General features: G+C 36.0%; 4 protein-coding genes and 1 long non-coding RNA gene across 5 annotated transcripts; 2 read left to right on the top strand and 3 right to left on the bottom strand.

Annotated features, from left to right (window-relative positions):
- Positions 1–417: 417 nt before the first annotated feature.
- Positions 418–985, bottom strand: LOC112087885 (protein RESPONSE TO LOW SULFUR 3). Its single transcript, XM_024158025.1, has one exon. It carries the CDS (start codon positions 902–904, stop codon positions 611–613), a length of 294 nt encoding a protein of 97 aa, XP_024013793.1. The 5' UTR covers positions 905–985; the 3' UTR covers positions 418–610.
- A 3142-nt stretch (positions 986–4127) lies between these two features.
- LOC112087889 lies at positions 4128–4940 on the top strand. The gene is made up of 4 exons (XR_002900294.1): positions 4128–4194; positions 4303–4382; positions 4523–4612; positions 4822–4940. It is a non-coding gene; the product is annotated as an uncharacterized LOC112087889 (long non-coding RNA).
- Positions 4941–5660: 720 nt separating this feature from the next.
- On the bottom strand, positions 5661–6228 carry LOC18021496 (protein RESPONSE TO LOW SULFUR 3). Its single transcript, XM_024157958.1, has one exon. It carries the CDS (start codon positions 6101–6103, stop codon positions 5822–5824), a length of 282 nt encoding a protein of 93 aa, XP_024013726.1. The 5' UTR covers positions 6104–6228; the 3' UTR covers positions 5661–5821.
- Positions 6229–7231: 1003 nt separating this feature from the next.
- On the top strand, positions 7232–9981 carry LOC18021320 (autophagy-related protein 13a). The gene is made up of 3 exons (XM_006404064.2): positions 7232–8924; positions 9036–9217; positions 9470–9981. Exons 1-3 carry the CDS (start codon positions 7623–7625, stop codon positions 9795–9797), a joined length of 1812 nt encoding a protein of 603 aa, XP_006404127.1. The 5' UTR covers positions 7232–7622; the 3' UTR covers positions 9798–9981.
- Positions 9982–12172: 2191 nt separating this feature from the next.
- LOC18021319 (ubiquitin carboxyl-terminal hydrolase 26) lies at positions 12173–18196 on the bottom strand. Its single transcript, XM_006404062.2, has 14 exons — positions 18051–18196; positions 17645–17770; positions 16948–17544; positions 16588–16843; positions 15488–16206; positions 15175–15283; positions 14755–14933; positions 14216–14500; positions 13931–14138; positions 13607–13678; positions 13252–13461; positions 12759–13022; positions 12513–12654; positions 12173–12416 (listed from the first exon to the last, which is right to left on the bottom strand). The coding sequence occupies exons 2-14, from the start codon at positions 17722–17724 to the stop codon at positions 12322–12324; spliced, it is 3216 nt and encodes a 1071-aa protein (XP_006404125.1). The 5' UTR covers positions 17725–17770; positions 18051–18196; the 3' UTR covers positions 12173–12321.
- Positions 18197–18306: the final 110 nt, after the last annotated feature.

Genomic DNA, 18306 nt, shown 5'->3' with positions numbered 1-18306 from the left:
CTTCAGGCATAATAATTGTTTTATTTTTAGTTTAATGAAATAAATACCCAATAAACTCTTTTAAGGATCTGCGATAATGATGGTCTTACATGAATACAAATCATTTCCGTTTTAATGCGGTTTTACATCAAATTCAGTTCCACAAAAAAAAAATCATCAACTTCCCCAAAAAAGTAACGTCACTTCCCCTTAAAAAATGGCTTTGCAGTCATGTAAATGTAGCATCTCAAGTTTGCCGTGATTTATTGGCTCAACCCTTTTGTGGTAACTAGTTTTCAGAGATGAGCAAAGAATTTCCTTTAAAAAGACAAAAAAAATTGGTTTCTTGTACCAAAAAGGCAAAAACTGATACAAAGTTTTCCGACCACCGTTGAAATTTTCGAAGGTACAAAATTGTGAAATATTATAGCCTTGCGATGAAAATGAAAATTTTTAATATCTTAATTTCTGATTTATGTTTACTTCTCTTTACATATCAAACTAAACTTTTCCTCATGAGGGGTTTTGGATCTACTAAACAAAATTAAAAAAAAAAAAAACTGGCATTGGTCTTAGGATTCGTAGCCATTTTTACAGATATATGATACATCTATCACTATATATTATATATCTACGAGTTTGTAACCACGACTTCAAGAGACGAGGAAGAGAGACGAGAGATTTGGTCCACGAGGAAGAGTATACGAGATTGATACTCACGCGCCTGATCAAGAGACTCGACCTCCAGCTCCGCCAGCTGCGAGCAGAGTCTCTCCTCCGCCTCTTCGGCCACCACCGTCCGCCGCCACAACTGCACCATCTCTTTCTTCATATCCTCCATTTCTCTCTCCAATTCTCCGTTCTTCCTCCGTAGCTCCTCCACCTCTTCCGCCGCCACCGTCACGAAACGTCCTCCTTTTCCCATTTATTACAATTGCAAATTAAAAATAAGAACAATTTAGATTTTTCTGGTGGTGTGTGTTGTACTTGTACATTCTGTATCTGTTTTGGTCCTTTTTATAAGCATCTTTTTGCGTTTTGGTCTCTCGAAAATGTCCAGGTTCATTGTATCTCGTGTTCTCGTATTTTTTTCATATTGTTATACTATATTTTTGTTCTGTCAACTCACTGTCTGTCGTATCTATTTGAAAAGTAACAACACGTGGCGCGTATTATGCATGACTATTTATTTTCAACACTTGTTTTTCTTTCTTCTTTAAAAAAATTTGCATCTTACATTTCTTAAAACATTACTCATGTCAAAATAAAATTTCATATGTTATTCTTTTAAAACAAACATGTTAAGTTTTTATCACCAAAAATGATGATATTCTTTTAAAATTTCATATGTTTTTTTTTTTTGTAAACAAATTTCATATGTTATTCTTTCATATTGTTAAGTTTCATCAAAATCAATGGACAATATATTATTAATTAGTCCATATCATCTTGCCATGATTACACACTCAAAATGTTCGTCGTGGCCATTAGATGTGGTTCCCCATCTATATTTTTTTATAAGTGCTCTAATTTTTAACCCCAAAAAAAAAAAAAAAAACCAGTCTTCTTTGACAAAAAAACAAAAAACAAAAACAAAAAACAAGTCTTCATCTACTGTCTCCTAGAGATAGTTAGTGGAGCATTAACTTATCGATCGTGACAATTTTAACAAGAGAAAAACAGACTTACCGTGACTCGCGTCGCGTGAGGTTCCAAAGATACACTATTGAATTTAATATTGATGGAACCTCTAGATATTTCTTCAAAAAAGAAGTCCTTATATGTGCGCAAGAATTCTTTTTCGTAAATGTACCAATCGATGGCCCCACATTCTGCATCCATTGTGGCCTTACTGTTCATAATCGAATAATTCGTAATTACATTTAATCAAACGTATCTACCCTCGACGTAAAAGAAGTATAATTAAAAAAAAATCGAGAAGCTGAGTTTGCATATTTGTATACGATTCACACCCATAAAATAAGATATCCCATAACTGATCCACGAATACGCTGCATATCTGTGTTTTTATATCTGGCACACAATATATATAGAGTTGTCTAGAGTCTAGTAAAATGAGAATTTGATATTCAAATGATACCAACCGGTGAACGTCAAGCGTATAGTGTTATCATTATAGACTTTACATAGATCGCGTCATAAATGACGTCGACGTAGTTGTCAGATTCCATTTCGTCGTGCCTCCATTGGGCCACTTCTTTCTAGCGAATTATTTTCCCCAATTATTAAAAAATGCCAAGAAGGATCACGAGACAAATTCGCACATCTTGATTGTGTTCTTTTACGTCCAGGTTCAATGTATCTCCTATCTTCTCCGGTTCTCTTCCCAAATCGCATATTCTTTTCGATTCACTTCGGTTTAGTATACATGCTAATCAGCTAATTAATGTATCTGTTTGGTTAAGCTTTGGGAGGGAATAAAAAAAGGGAAAAAAAAACTTAAATTGAAAATTCAAATCAATCCATTTTTCGCAGGCTCGGTTTAGTCCATATATACCCGTCATGGCGTCATCGATTAAAATAAAGATGTTAGTATCGTAAAATCTTCATCATCTAATTCTTAAACCAAAAGAGTAAATTTAAATTCGTATATATGTACAACTACTTCAACAACATAACAAATAGATTTACGTCAAAGCCGAATGTCACGCTTCCCTCTAATTTTATAATCTTTGCAAGCACCACATCATAATATAACTTTATATAATAGTGAAATTAAGTAATTAATGATCCTCAACTATTGGAACACCAATGTTTCACGTTTCATGAAAACTATTTTTATGGTGAAAATCATTCCTAAGATTTCATGAATTCTACGGTTTTCATTGACCCCTAGATTTTAATCCGTGCGTTCGCACGAAATTTTTTTATTTTTAATCTAATTTTGTAATATAATTTATATTTTTATAGATATAATATTATTTTTATAAATAATATATTTATTTTTATGTTTAGATAATTTTTTATATTTATTTTGTAATAAATTTGATCATGATTATAAAACTATAATTTTAACTTGACCATTTTATTAATCCAAAAAAATATAAGTTAAAACATAATTCTAATCCGTCCGTTCATATTATCGTATAATATGAGAACTATTAATTTTAAATTTTTAAAATTTTGAACTGATTAATTATTAAAAATATATTTAAATAATATATCATTTATTATTATTTTATTATGAGTTATTTAAATTTAAATATTTGAATCTAACATAAACTAATATTTTATTTAATATTTTTTTAAAGATAATAATATTTTTTTAATTTTGATAATTAATCTAATCTACCTTTAAGAAAATCTAAACTAATTAAAACAAAAATCTTAAATTTCGGAATTATTTTAAATATATCATTTTATTAATTTTCAGAAATAATTAAAACAGAAAAATCAAATTAAAATATTTGTTTGGTAATATAAATAGAATTTATCCAAAAACAGAATAGAATAGTAGAAAACTAAGTAAAATCTTTTTGGACACAAAACATACTTCCCCTTTAATAGTATAGATATACAATTTTTTTTTTGTTAAAACTTTCATGGACCATATAATAGAGCAGCTCCAATGGTAGTATTAGGAGGGGTTCTAAATATGTTTTTGATTTAAAAAAATGTTTAAATAGTTTAATATGCTTGAGACGTCTCTTATTTTAGAGATTGAAGAGCCTGGGTTGAGTTTCATACGTGGCGCAAAATGATTGGTGGCATGTTTTTATTTTTTTATTTTTTGTTTTTTTAATCAAAGTTTCTGATTGATGTAGAGTCTTTCAAATGAAAATATTGTTTGAGAATATTTTTTATCTTCTTTCTTCGACTTCGGTGGTATCGAAGTATCCAGCAAATCCAGCGTTCGATCTTGGCAAGTCGATGGCGGCGGCGACACAAGCTCCTTCTCCTCCGGGGTTCTGCTTAGACTCCGGTGGATTCTTCTCATCGGAAACGATGGTCGCGGAGCTTCCTCCCATAGAAACGAGATCGATCCAAAGCTAAATTCACAGACAGCGTCTCAGATGCTCTGTTCTCATCCCACTTGAGTCCTGTAAATCCTTTATTCGGATGACACATCTAAGTTTGTAATTCAGACATCTATGTTTTTTTATAGAGGAACTGGGTGAGTTTGGAGCTGAGATAAAGCTTTCTCTCTTCCAGCTTGGGCTCAGTCCACAAATAATAGCATCCATAATTATGCAGGTTAAGATCTTCCCTTTGATGTAATGTGTTTGCCTGAATTTGTGGGTTCTTTATGTATTAAGATTATGATTGATGATATCAAGAGATCATGAAAATGTGTTGTGCCAGGTGCTTTGTCACGTTCTTCCATCCTTGGTGAAGCTGCGAAAGGAAGGCTTAGATGGTCACGAGAAGATCAAGAGTTACATGTGTGTTTAGTTTTTTTCCTCTTAAGCCGTGAGATGAATTTTTAACATGCAATTAATTTGTTTGTTGTAGCTCTTGTGACTTTTGTGCTTCAATAAACAACGTTACTAAATCGTTTGTTTTTTACCTCTATCTTTTTTAGATGATGGCTATCGTTTCTCTTTGCTATAGTGGAAGCTGTAGTGGTGGCTTGCACTTCTCTCCAATATTCAGTTTTTGCAGCCACCTCTCAGTAAGTTATAGGATTACTCACGTTCAGAGTAAGATATAATATTGCTTATAAATTCCATTCATTTCATCATCAATATTTTGTAGAAAAGATTGTTGTATATTGCAAATTGTTACCATTGATATGATTGTGGATCTCTTTCTTCTTGTTCTGTTTTTAATATGGTGGTGATATCTTCATATCATCTAAACTTGTAATTTATTGTCTTGCAGGACACCAATGAGGCATGGACAAAGGCTACTGTCATCGGCTTTTTGAAGTTACAGGCCACCGTTTTGTGTTTGTGTTTTGGGTTTCATTTGATAACAATTGAGTCTTTATGGCATCGGTGCATTCATGTGGATTTCATTTGTTGTGTTTTGGGTTTCATTTTTTGAGTTTGTGTTTTGGTGGTGATAGTTTTGTGGCAAGGTTTTTAATTTGTATTAATTAAATGTTTGTATTTGAAAAAAAATTATAATTAATTTTTTTTTAAAAACCTCTTTTAAGATTCTACCATTGGACAATAAAACAATGAAAAACATTTGTAAGAGGTTCTAATTCACTAAAGTGATAAAAAAAATTATTAAAAAATAAATTAGATCTTCTCATTAGAGACTATTGTTGGAGGTGGTCTAAAACTTGCATGAAACTCATCTATAGTAAAGAACCTTCTAACATCCATATGAGATACACTTTACACATATCGATCCATGGACCTTCTTCACTCAATTAAAATCATATATCATTGAATAAACCTTTCTTCGGCCCTTTGAAATTCATGATCATATTATAGGATTCCATGGAATTAATTATAACTTTAGAACCCTATTCTTCTCTTCTGAGGATGTCTACATAATTTTGGTCACATCTGCACTTCATTATATTAATAGAATACATTTGCTGCATCATCTAACCAAATAAGAGTGCAAGTTCCACGTATATATTTTTATAGTTGCAATATGATGGTAATAATCTTCTAACCGGTTAAACAAGTATAACTTCAGTCTAATGTTATTATTTCTTTATTTAAACGTAAAGACAATCCATAAGAATTTTGCTAATTGGTCTAAAAGACTGGCTAATTGTGCCGTTTTATGAAGATTGTCATTGGTTAGAAATAGATCTCACGTTACATTTATGTTGAAAACATAAGATTTATCCATCGATCTATGTACATATAACGTATCTGCACGCATCCACAAGGACCACAACTATACATACATATATAATCTACGACGAAGAAACATTAACCGAAGAAGAAGAAGAAAGACGAGAGTATTGATCCATGAGGAAGAGTATACGAGATTGATACTCACGCGCCTGATCAAGAGACTCGACCTCCAGCTCCGCCAGCTGCGAGCAGAGTCTCTCTTCCGCCTCCTCCGCCACCACAGTCCGTCGCCACAACTGAATCATCTCCGTCTTCATCTCTTCCACTTCTCTCTCGAGCTCTCTGTTCCTCCTCCGTAGCTCCTCCACTTCTTCCGCCGCCACCCTCATGTAACCTTCCATTGACAAATTAGTTTGATTAAAATTCGACGTGATAAAGGATTTGATTTGTGGATCTTGTTCTTGTGGTTTACTTTGTTTTAATTTGTTTTGGTTAGAGTGTTAGGGTTTGATGATGTCCTTTAATAGGCGTCTTGTCTAGCAGCTTTAGCATGTCCAGGTTCAATGTATCTCTCGTTCTTGATATTTATTTCCTCCTCTCTTCTATTTGGGTCAACATTCTCTCCTTTACTTAAAAGTTAAAACTTAAACACTCATGGAGAAGAGAATATAGACGACCACCAAAAATAAAACTATACTTTTATGTTTTTAACATGATCAATATTCTTTTATTTCTATCACATTGTCAACTCAGTTGTTTATTTAATGAAAAACTTATACTAAAAGTCACCACAGAATTTCCAATCTATCAAAGTGGTTAATTAGCCTGAAAAAAAGAAGAAAATATATCGATCTGATGGTCTAATCTCTGTCGGAATTCATCTATATCAACGCTAGCTAAGAATCCATATATTGATTCACACACCATCAAATCGATAGATCTTTTTTCTTTTTTTACATACAAATCGACATATTCTTAATCATTGCGGTAAATTAAAAGATTATCAGTCAAATTTAAAAACTTAGGTAGGTTTGAATTATTAGTAAGTTAGTCCATATTATTTTAGGGATATACATGGTTTAAAGCTCAATTATGCATGGAGATCATTTTCTATACATAGATGATATGTTGACGAAAAAGCTTTACCAAAAATGTTGAAAAAAGAGACGAGTATGTATATTTACGGGCTCATAAATAAAGTAAGCTCCGAATATACAGAAATATTGGGCTTAACATATTAATATTAGGTCCATAAATAAATGTCTGCGCGTACACTTCACCGCTTCTACCATAAAGCGCGTGGGATGCAGGTTCACTCAATCACTGTATATTTCGGTTTGGGAGTATTCTGTTTTTTCTTGTAATTCAGCGAAAATGAAAAGGTTAAAACCGTAAATATTGGAAGCAATACAAGACGTGGCGCTCTTTCATTGGTTTTGCTAGTATACTCCTCTACGAAACTCGAAATCAATTTAATATTTATATATCAGTAATATAATTAATTTCCCAGTAAATTCGTGTGTGTTTCTTCCAGCTCTAAAACTCGTTTATGTTCATCATCAGCATCATCGTCTATCTGCAAAACACCTTTACGCTATCGTTGACGTCTCAGATGCTCCAATAAGCTTCTCTATCTTTCCCATGGTAACCTAACTATCTAATCAGCTCTCACTTTATTCATCTTTTCATCCTCCTCTTACCTTACAGTTTCTGCTGCTGCATTCGCATCGATTTTTTTTCCATGATTTGTTTCCGTTCTAGATAAGATCATGTCCTTTTCCCTCTCTAATCAACGATTCGTGATCTCCATTTTGATCTATCACCTGTGGATTTGAATCTCAGTAAGGGATTGTGGTATTATTAGAAATCTGTGTTGTTCGATTTGGGTTTTTTGAGAATTTTGAGGGGATTTGTGTCGACATGGATTTTCCGGAAAATTTGCCATCGGATATTGGAAGATTAGAGCAGATTGTATCTCACTTCTTCCCAAAGGCATTGCACATCGTCCTCGACTCCAGAATCCCTTCGTTGCAATCCCGTGGTCGTACTCGTGAGCGTTTATCGGGTCTCAGTGTCAAAAAGAGCGATAAATGGTTCAATCTCGTGATGGGAGATCGTCCTGCAGCGTTGGAGAAGCTTCATTCTTGGCATAGGAACGTCTTGGATTCGATGATCATTGATATCATACTTGTCCATCCGATTTCAAGCGATAATTCAGATGATGATCATGGCAATGTAAGATCAGCTGAGACTGTGATCGAGCGTTGGGTTGTTCAGTATGAGAATCCACTCATTATGTCTCCTCAGAACTCTGATTCTTCTACGCGTTACCAGAAAGTTTACAAGAAATCAATCATTCTATTGCGTTCTCTTTATGCGCAGACACGGCTCCTCCCTGCGTATCGTGTCTCTAGGCAGCTGAGCTCGTCTCTCGCCTCTTATGGTTATGATCTAATCTACAAGGTTTCATCTTTCAGTGATATATTCTCTGGTCCAGTGACTGAAACTATGAAAGAGTTTCGTTTTGCGCCAGTTGAAGTGCCTCCTGGACGTCTTTGCGCCTCGGTTACTTACCGTTCTGACTTATCGGATTTCAATCTCGGTGCTCACATCACATTGCCTCCAAGAATCATTACCGATTATGTAGGAAGTCCTGCGACAGATCCTATGAGGTTTTTTCCTTCTCCAGGGAAAAGTGTTGAAGGCACATCGTTTCCAGTTAGAGCTGGTCGGCCTCCATTGACTAGCTCATCTGCTGAGCGTCCGCATAGCTGGACAAGCGGCTTTCACAGACCTCCAGGGCATCACGCCACACCAAACCAGTCTTTCTCGCCTGCTCATTCGCATCAGTTTTCACCAGGCGGGTTACACGATTTCCACTGGTCACGTACAGATGGTTTTGGTGACAATCACCAGCTTTCTCCTCCTTTTTCGCCATCGGGTTCTCCTTCTACGCCGAGATACATTTCAGGTAGTAACAGTCCTCGGATTAATGTGAGGCCAGGGACTGCTCCAGTGACCATTCCTTCTTCAGCCACTTTCAATAGATACGTTTCATCTAACTTCTCTGAGCCAAGTAGGAATCCACTCCCTCCTTTTTCTCCCAAAAGCACGAGACGCTCCCCTTCATCGCAAGACTCTTTGCCTGGTATTGCATTGTACAAGAGTTCGAGAAGCGGAGACTCTCCTTCTGGATTGATGAACCACTACCCTGCACAGAAGGTTATGCTTCTTACTTTTTATATGCGTCTTCCTTAATGCAAGTGCGAGATCACAATGTTTTTGTGTTGCCTCACCTGACGTGTTCTTTTTATTATTGAATCACATCTTCAGCTGACAAAGGACAGCAAATATGATTCGGGCCGGTTCTCTGGACTGCTGTCTTCAAGTGGCTCACCAAGATTCGGGTTTTCTAGAAGCCCCAGTAGATTATCTTCCCAAGACGACTTGGATGACCCTGATTGTTCCTGCCCTTTTGATTTCGATGATGTTGATGAGTCAGGACTTCAGTACAGGTAATTGGCTTTACCACATTACCTTAATTAAAATCATTCGAAGGATCCATATGTTTGGGCTAGTTTTCTATAATCTTTACACAGAAAAATGATATCTTGGGTGTTTTCTGTAAGGCACGAAGGTGTAACATTGTTGAAATTGACACACTAAACCTGGCGTTTCTCTTACTCTCTATCATTTTTGGCTGTCAATTTCACCTCTTCTTGGGGTTTTTTCTGGTGATATAATTACATAAGATTTTTGCAATGCAGCCAAAGTCTTGACCGGAGGAAAACTTCAAGCTCTATATCACAGTCGCTACCTATAGTGAGAAAGTCACAGGATGCAGCAGTTGGGGTTCTGGTTCACATGCTGAAGACAGCACCACCATTACGACAAGACTCAAGCACTTACATGGCGTCAATGTCTGGAGTTCAGAGAGAAGGGTCGGTGTCAATATCAGTATCAGGTACAGAATCTGAATTTTCTATGGCTCGAAGCACATCAGATGCACTTGAGGAGCTGAGAAACTACAAGCAGCTCAAAGACTTGCTTCTATCTAAATCCAAGAGTGTTGGTGGAGCAACTCGTGTCCACTGAGCTAAACCAAGGAGCAATCAAGATATGAGTTTATCGGATGAATGTTTGTATATATGGGATGTGATGACGAATACTTTTTAACTCTTTTGTAAATGCAGTGCGTTCACGTTTTTCGTTTCTTCTGTAAAAGAACTTGCCTTTGACTATGCACATAATTACTAATAATAAAGTTTGAACCTCTTCATTTCAAGATAGTTAAATTTTCAGATGTCTGGTAAGCTCAAGAACATCGATCTTTGTGTAGAGGCTTAATAGTTTAAAAGATAGTTAAATTTGCCTTTGAATATGCACATAATTACTAATAATAAAGTTTAAATTTCCTCTTTTCAAGATAGTTAAATTTTTAGAAGTCGTTGTGTAAGCTCAAGACCATCGATCTTTCTGTAGAGGTTTAACAGTTTAAAAAATTTTCGATGATAAGCCGTTGGACAACGTGCAACACATACCGATTCCTTGCACAGTGAAAAAACTATTACCAATCTTGCCTTGAAGTTCTTCTGAATTGATTTGATCATCAACATAGAGTAGTTTTGCAACACAAATTGGGATGATAGAAATGACGGCAATACGACATGAAGCACAGTAATCAACCGAGCCCAGTCTGTATATTTTGTTTATTTGGATGTTGTTAAACAAAATAATGAGCCACATTGGTCAAGAGATAGAGTGCATATTGCATAGTCCCTATTTTCGGAATAACAATCTATTTAATCTATTAACAAAAATTTCAGACTAATAAAAACAGCAACCTACGGATTCAGTAGGTGGTTCATATTATACAGTTATTATATATTGGGGCAAAATAAAGTCACCATGAGAAGCACACAAGTTTTTACAGAGCAAGAGAGAGAGTTTAAAATGCAATGTACCATTCAAATAAAGGGTACACGTAAAGGCAAAAACACACACAAAAGCCTAAGTATGTATCTTCAAATTTCAAGCCTGAAAATTAAAACTATTGCCTTTACAAAACCTGACTCAAAAATGTATTGTCCGCCTACTGCACAACTACAGAGAAACACAAGGCATAAGACGCAAAGAAGTGATTACAGTTTTGAGATAGTAGCTTACGAGCTTTTTACCTTCTCTAGATGCAGAGCGCTGCAGATAACTTTTCATCATTTTCTAAACCTAATCGTCACATCAATATGCACCTTCTGCCAGCAAAGAAAAAAAACGGTGGCATCAAAGAACAGTGCCAAGAAAGTTATCAGATCTTATTAGTTTTACATTACCATGTGCAATTGGTCCTTTGAAGTTTTCACACAGTAAAATCGTTAGAAAAGCATCTATGATTGGCAATGTCATATGAGTGTTCTCTAAGTACTTTTCAAATACTACCTTTGCGGGAAAAAGAATCTTAGGCTGATAAAGAGGTGGTGGAACATAAAGCTTTTCAAGTTCAGATTCTTTTTCCACCTCTTTAGCCTTATCTAGAATCTTTTCTTTCTCTGAAACCTCATATTCTTGCTCATCACTTAGGGTTGTTTCTGTCTCCTTGCTGAATATATGATCAAAAGCTCGGTGGCAGATCTACATATTATTTTTTTCATAATTGATGAAACCAGAGTCGGTCATGAGATTAAGCTTAAAAAAGAAAAAAATATTGATTGTGCACTATTTGATCAATCGTCATATTTTACTTACCATATAATTTATCTAATCACTAAATTATTGAATAGTTTATGAAAGTAGAACCAATTCTGAATGAAGATTCTAATTAAGATTTCTGTGTTTGTAAATTATATTTTTTTATAAGATAACAAAATTCAAGTTTTTTTTGTGTTTTCATTTTAAAAAAAACAATCTCTAACATACATGTGAATTGGAATCAGAGAAAACAATATTTACCATATCTTTTTTTTTTTTTAACTCTTGTACTATTTTACATGACTACATTTATATAATTGTCATAACTAATTTTATACATGTTATAGATATATAGCTTATACGTAAAAAGGTATTACATATGATTAGGAACCATATATTAAAAAATCTGTTATTTTATTATACATTAAACAAAACTAACTAAAACTATAAAACTAAATGACGTATAATTAATTTTACAATAAGTTTAAACTAGAGGCTATGGCCCAATTAAAAACAACTTAACGTAGAAAGACAATAGCTAAGGTGATGGATAAAAAGACAAAAGAAAAACAATAGCTAACTGATGGAAAAAAAAAAAAGAAACATTGAATGTGTAGATAAATACAGAAAACAAAAATTAAACGAACGAGAGGAAACATAGACGTAAGAGCTATTTATTAACCTTAACCTTTAAGTTGTGATAGCAAAAAAATAAAGTTGTGATCATAAAAGAAGACATTTCCAGATGAATGGTGAATTGGTGATCAAAGCTCAAAAGCGGAATATAATAATATATTTTAAAATTTGTTTTTTTATTAAAAAAAGACGTAGGCGAATGTACGTTTTCACTAGGCACAGCCCTATCTAAGATGTTCAATGACCCTTTTTCAGGCATTCTAGTTTTTTTTTACACAGAGATCTCAAAATACAATTTCTAGTAGGCTTCAGAAGAGATATCTCCAGTCAAAAGCGTCCCACGAAACCCTTCTTCGATATCTTGAGGCCCTGTTTTCTTATCGCATATCTCATCTGTTGAAAAAAACATCAGGATTGATTATTTTTTGAATGGACAAATCTCTCCCCGAAGTGGACTAACTTAATGGTTAAAAAAAAATTCTTTTATACCAGCAATATCGCGGTGTTCATGCATCTCGGTATCTCTCACCCAAAGCTTGTCGCCAGGGAATATGTTCATGTCAGCAAGTGTTGCAGATTCCTCATCAATCATTTTGGTGCCTTTGTGGAGTTCCTGGTTTTCCTTCATCACCTGCATATTATTATTATAACGTTAAAGTCCCCAAATGTCATCGTATGTAAATCCGCAAGTAATCTAATGAAACAAAGACGCAGGTCTACAAGGACCTTACTTACCCCAAGTAATTCCCATATCATCATCTTTAATTGGTACACTGTCGTTGTTGCAGAAACTTTGAGACTAGTCAGCTTTCCGTAATTTGTTCTCCGAGATCGTTTTGAGGTACGCCGATCCACCTCAAAGCTGGAGTCAGATACCTCTAACATTGCTTTTGGAGCTTCTTTACCACGTACAAGACAGACAAATACATCTCCCTCAGAGTAACTAAGCTTCTGCATCAACTCACAGCTTTCTCTCTCTCCTATGCATTCCTCACAAATCTAGCAAAAGTAAAAGATCCTGTTAAAAAAAGATAATCGATGTAAAGGCAATTATCACATCTGCTTTTAAAGAAAAAAAGACCTCATATATGGAACAATGCAAAAAAGCTAAACCTAACGTTTCCATTCAATGTACTAATAATATCACAAGCTCAAGATGTTGACAAAATAAAAGGCTCGGGATAAACATAGCTGTTACATGTTTTTTTAAACACAATAATGCCAATACCTCTGGGGTTGTCCTAAGAATAAGCTGTTGAGTGTCAATGTCCATAGTATCATCAGGAGAAGATTCCAGATCAATGACGTCTTGGGATGAACTTTGATCAGTCTTGTTATTAACCTCTATCAGAGCAGATACTCCATTCTCCATGATCCCTCCCCACTCCTCACAGAAAAATTTCCAATCATGCTCAGGGATGAGTGTCAGCTTGTCTGTCTAAAAAAAGTACAAGAAAACTAGAGATTAGATCAAAGTCAGAATTTCCAATATCATCTCTGTATTTGACGCTAATAAAGCCAGGAAACCCGAAAAACGATATGAAGTAGATTAAGAATTATCTCACGTTATCTAATCCACTTACAGAAGGATTTTTTTGATAAAATAAGCCACGTCTGCAGACAAGTTCAGGAAGCCTTTCAAGGAGTCGTGCGTGCTGAAACAAACAACCATATGACCAAATCATTAGTTTATACTCAAAATTAGTACTGGGAAGACAAAATAAGGCCTGCTGATATACGACAGGATATATCCACCCGCGTTTACAAACACGTGAATGAGAGGAAACAGAGAAAGCAGTCAGCGAAACCGATTTAGAATTAGGCAATCTGCCCATATATAGCTTTATCCCACAATACCCAACTGCCAGTAAACTGAAAACCACTCACTGCCGAGAAATGGATCATACCTTCTTGCATTTGAGAGTATCAATGACTCCATCAAGAAGTTCAGGCTCTGGAGCTGAAGAACTATTTTTTCCAGTCATGTTAATATAGCTTCTCCACTGCACTAGCCACGGAGAAGGCAACAAGAAATATCGGCTTTGCGGCGTCAATGCTATACCCTTACCCGTGGCTAGCTTCTCGTGATTTTGGCGCTGCTTGACCTTTATTGTTCTGTTGAATCAGATAAGACGTAAGAAAATATGTAAGAGTATCACGACCAACAAAAATAATATTTAATCATGGTTAACCTTAGTGAATCCTCGAGGCATGCAACCTCAGAAAGTTCCTCTGTGCAATGAGAACATTGGCTGGAGTCCAGAGGGAAACAATGACAGCCCGAAGTATCTTCTGGTGTCACTTTTAGAGAATCTTCAGCAAGGAATAACCAGAGATTCTCTGGAACTAGAATTCTTTTGGCCCCTGGCGCTTGCTCAGGCATCAGCTCTCCATGATTGCAAGTAATTGCAATTGTGGGACCCGCATCTGCTTCACTGGGAGCATCAAGGTTTTTCCTTTTTATCCATTGCTGCAACCTGGAAACATGCTATAAGCTTTAGAAGGAGCTCGATTTTTTGAAACCTAGATTCAGTGTAGTAGGTTAGTGTGAGTCCCGATAGAGGCTATTATAGAAGCAGCTAAGTGTGGCAACACCCCACAAAATATTAGTAATTAAGTGCTCCAATTAAATAAAGGTGTCATCTGCCTATGCATCAAGCAGTCAACACGCACAAATAAGCAAAAAGGTATTACCAGAAACCTATAAGTTACAGGATAGTTGAATACATACCATACTCTAGAGACATAATACATTCCGTCTTCACACTTTCCCGAAAGAACATCGCTTGCTATGCTTTTCATGAATGTTCTTCGATCCCTATAGCTGTCAGAAGAGACAACCATGCGAGCACCATCCATAAGGCATTCTCTGCAGTAGTCCCCTTTCCCTAACTTTGGTCCACCATTGAACTAAACGTACGAGAAAAATGATTGCATCAGAAAAAAGTTGAGATAAGAGTGGGAAAAACCAGCAAGGAATTCTACCACATGATACCAGAACAGAAGTCTGTTCACAGGAATCTAGCAACTATGAACTTGTCTGACAAATGGTTAATGATGGCAGCTGATGCAAAAACTTGAAGACAAGAAAAGTTTCTGTCCTGAAAATGGAAAGGCACTAAGCATGAGCCACACAAAGTATATTGCATACCTTTGATTCTAACTTGGTCCATGCAAGTTCAGATATACGCTTCATGCAATTAACTTTTGAGGCAAGAACTTTCCCATGGGAACACAGTATAGGGGTGTTGTCCAAAGCGCTACATCATACAAGAACAAATATAAGCAAGAACACTTGAAAGCGTGGAAGTGATCTAATTTGCTAAATATAAAATCGTATGTACCACTACCAGTTCGAAATGAAAACTGAAATCAAATACAAACTTTCGAAGGGAAAACAATATCTAGAAGTATGGTGTGGGGCACAAAAATCGCCAAATGCATGTCTGAGGAGATTTACTTACGGAGGCAAAATGGTATCAGCCCATAGACGAAGCCAATCAGTGGAGACCCAAAAATATTGTTCTTCAAGTGAATGAACAGCAGCTTCTGAAAGTATTGTCCGTACTTCTTGCCTCCTTTCGGTCAAAGCATTCAATTCTCTTTCCTTTCTTAAATCATATTGCTTGCAATTCTCAAGGAATGATGCATTCATGTTATTCATCCATTCATGAAGATGCAACGGAAGACAGCCACCTTCAGGCTGTTGAACACTATCAACTTCTCCTTTAGTTATGTCAATAGGATTTTCTCTTTGTCCTTCCTGACTTTCCTTTTTACTGCATCTAAGACTATACATCAGCATATAAGCATCACTGGATGAGAAAACCTCTGACTTAATAGCGGACGTACAGTCTGAAGAGCTTGATTGAATGACGTCTGTGGTTTTCCCACTACTAACGGTACCATTACTCTCGGACTGTGGAGTTGAAGAAGAGCCTTCATTGAATGGATGTTTACCCAGTTCTGAGACTTCTTCATCATCAAATTTCCACCACAAGCCAGTCTTTTCATCTTTTATGTGAGCAACATAATGTCCACTGTTCACAGCGCTTCCTTTGTGGATTAAGACGGCAGAGAGATCGTATGTCAGTTCATTTTGAGAAGACTCTGCCAATCTGGATCCCATATTCAGCACTTGAGGAAAGGAAAATGAGGAAGTAATTTTCTTCTTTGCCGTAGTCTGTTGACATGTTCCAGCAAAAAAAAAGGAAAAGTTTAGGCAAATTTACCAAGTTCTTATCCAAATTAAATAGGACGAAATGATTAGATTTAAGCATAAAAACATGCAAGTTTATATCAGGAGAAGGAAAAAGGAAAAGGTATGAGAATGATCATTAGTAAAAAATCGATAACTCAATCAGCCTAAGATAAAAGACAAGAAACCCCGCCTCAGCACGTGTAATACACAAAGACATACAAGAGGTAAAGATGTTGAAAGAAACTAGACAAGAAGATGATTAATTTTTATGCAAATCATAAGAAATGAGTAGCCAAAACATGGTGATAATTTTTCTTAACAATTGATTCATGAAGCAAGGCGAATTAAGATAGAGGAAACAACCTTAGGAAGGAAAACACATCGTTTGAGCTGAAAAGTGATAACAGGAGGTAGCGTCCGCAGCTTAATGCAGCGTGTGGCATCTACTCTAGCATCGCAGCTTCCACAAAAATATTGATTATCCCCATTCAGCTGCTCCAAGCTGAGGTAATCATTCAAACTATCATCCAAAGTTTTGAGGCCCTTGATATTCAGCTCAAGGGCATAAAAATCCTCAACCTTAGAAGAAGCCTCGGAATCCCTCCCACATTTTGAGCACCTACAAGACAACAAGATAGAAACAGAAATGATATATTTTTTCTTAGTGTTTCATTTTACTCAAGTAAATGAATCTCGTTAAATGAAAAATAAGCTAAATCTTACGTGGTCACATGCGAGACACTTCCGCGGAAGAGATCTTGCACTATTGTTTTGGCTTTACAAACTCCCGAATGGCGTAAGCAACGCTCAAGTAAGGACAGAAGCAATGTCAAGAACTCATGGGTATCCTGTTGAACCCCATTATCCAACTCTAGCGTCTTCACAAAAGCATCTGAATCAACAAAAGACTTTTTGCTAGCATGCAGCTGCGCAAAAAGCCGAGCAATCTGGTCCAAGACAGGATACTGTTTCAAAACATCAACCTCAACAGAAAACACTCCTTCCCGGAAAGCAGTGTTCATGTACAGACACTGAAGTATACTGTTGGCATAGCAAGTAGCACCCAGATTAGTCAAACCAGCAGGTGTCGAGTCAGAAGCACGAGAATCCAAGGATAGATCTGGACCAAGAGACTGAATGATTTCAGACGTTTTCTGCCACAAACCAGATTTCCGGCTTCCATTAACCGGTGGAACCAGCCCACAGAAACAGTTTGGGTTGTCACGGGTGTTAACTCGACAACCTTGACAAACGGGCTTCCATATCATGAAAAGTTGATTAATGTCTTCATCAGTTACATCATTGGCCTCGTGAATTTTCCTGCAAAAAAAGCAAACTTTCAGATTTTGAAAGGGAACAAAAATTCAAGAACTGGAAAAAAGACTAAGTTTCACGAAGGTAGGTTTCTGCAGTTTAGTACCGGAGGATTTGGGAAGAGGAATCAACAGCCTCTGATGGTCTTTGTCTTTTGTTCTTGTTTCGGGTATTTGGTCTACTCATTGTTATCACCACCAAGCGAAAATTAACCCAGTAGCAATCGAAAACCCTAGAAAACAAATAACGGAGACACAGCAACATTTTATCAACCTCTGATTCCCGATTAAACGAAAATTTGAAACAGAACAAGACATTATAATCGGCGTTTCCAGAAAATCCCTAATCGAAATGTGAACTCCAAGGTGATGAAATCGCATCTAGGTTAAGCGATTAAGGTCGAATCCCAGATCGAGAAAAGCAACACTCAAAATCGGCTAAGAATTAAAAACAAAAAGGGGGTGAAAAAACAAGAAAATGAAGAGAAAGGGAGCGAAAGCAAGAGAAAGTACCTGAGAATCTGGAGTTGATAGAAAAACAGTTTTAGCAAGTAGAGAGCATCAGAAGCTCAACTTCTCCGTCTTCTTCCTCTCAACTCCTTCGTCTTCCTGTCTCGGCAGCGAATTTTCTCTCTCTTTTTTTTTTAATTTTTATTTCTTTTCTTTTTTTTTCTTTCCCAGAACTCTCGTCCCGCGCTCTCTCATTTCAGATTATATAAACTTACTCAAAAGAAACGAAAATCATCAATTAACTAAGATTTTATTTCTA

This window comes from Eutrema salsugineum, unplaced genomic scaffold (genome assembly GCF_000478725.1).
Source record: "Eutrema salsugineum unplaced genomic scaffold, Eutsalg1_0 scaffold_16, whole genome shotgun sequence".
Taxonomy (NCBI): domain Eukaryota; kingdom Viridiplantae; phylum Streptophyta; class Magnoliopsida; order Brassicales; family Brassicaceae; genus Eutrema; species Eutrema salsugineum.
The sequence above is the reverse complement of the archived record's forward strand: the minus strand, read 5'-3'. Positions and strand labels throughout refer to the sequence as shown.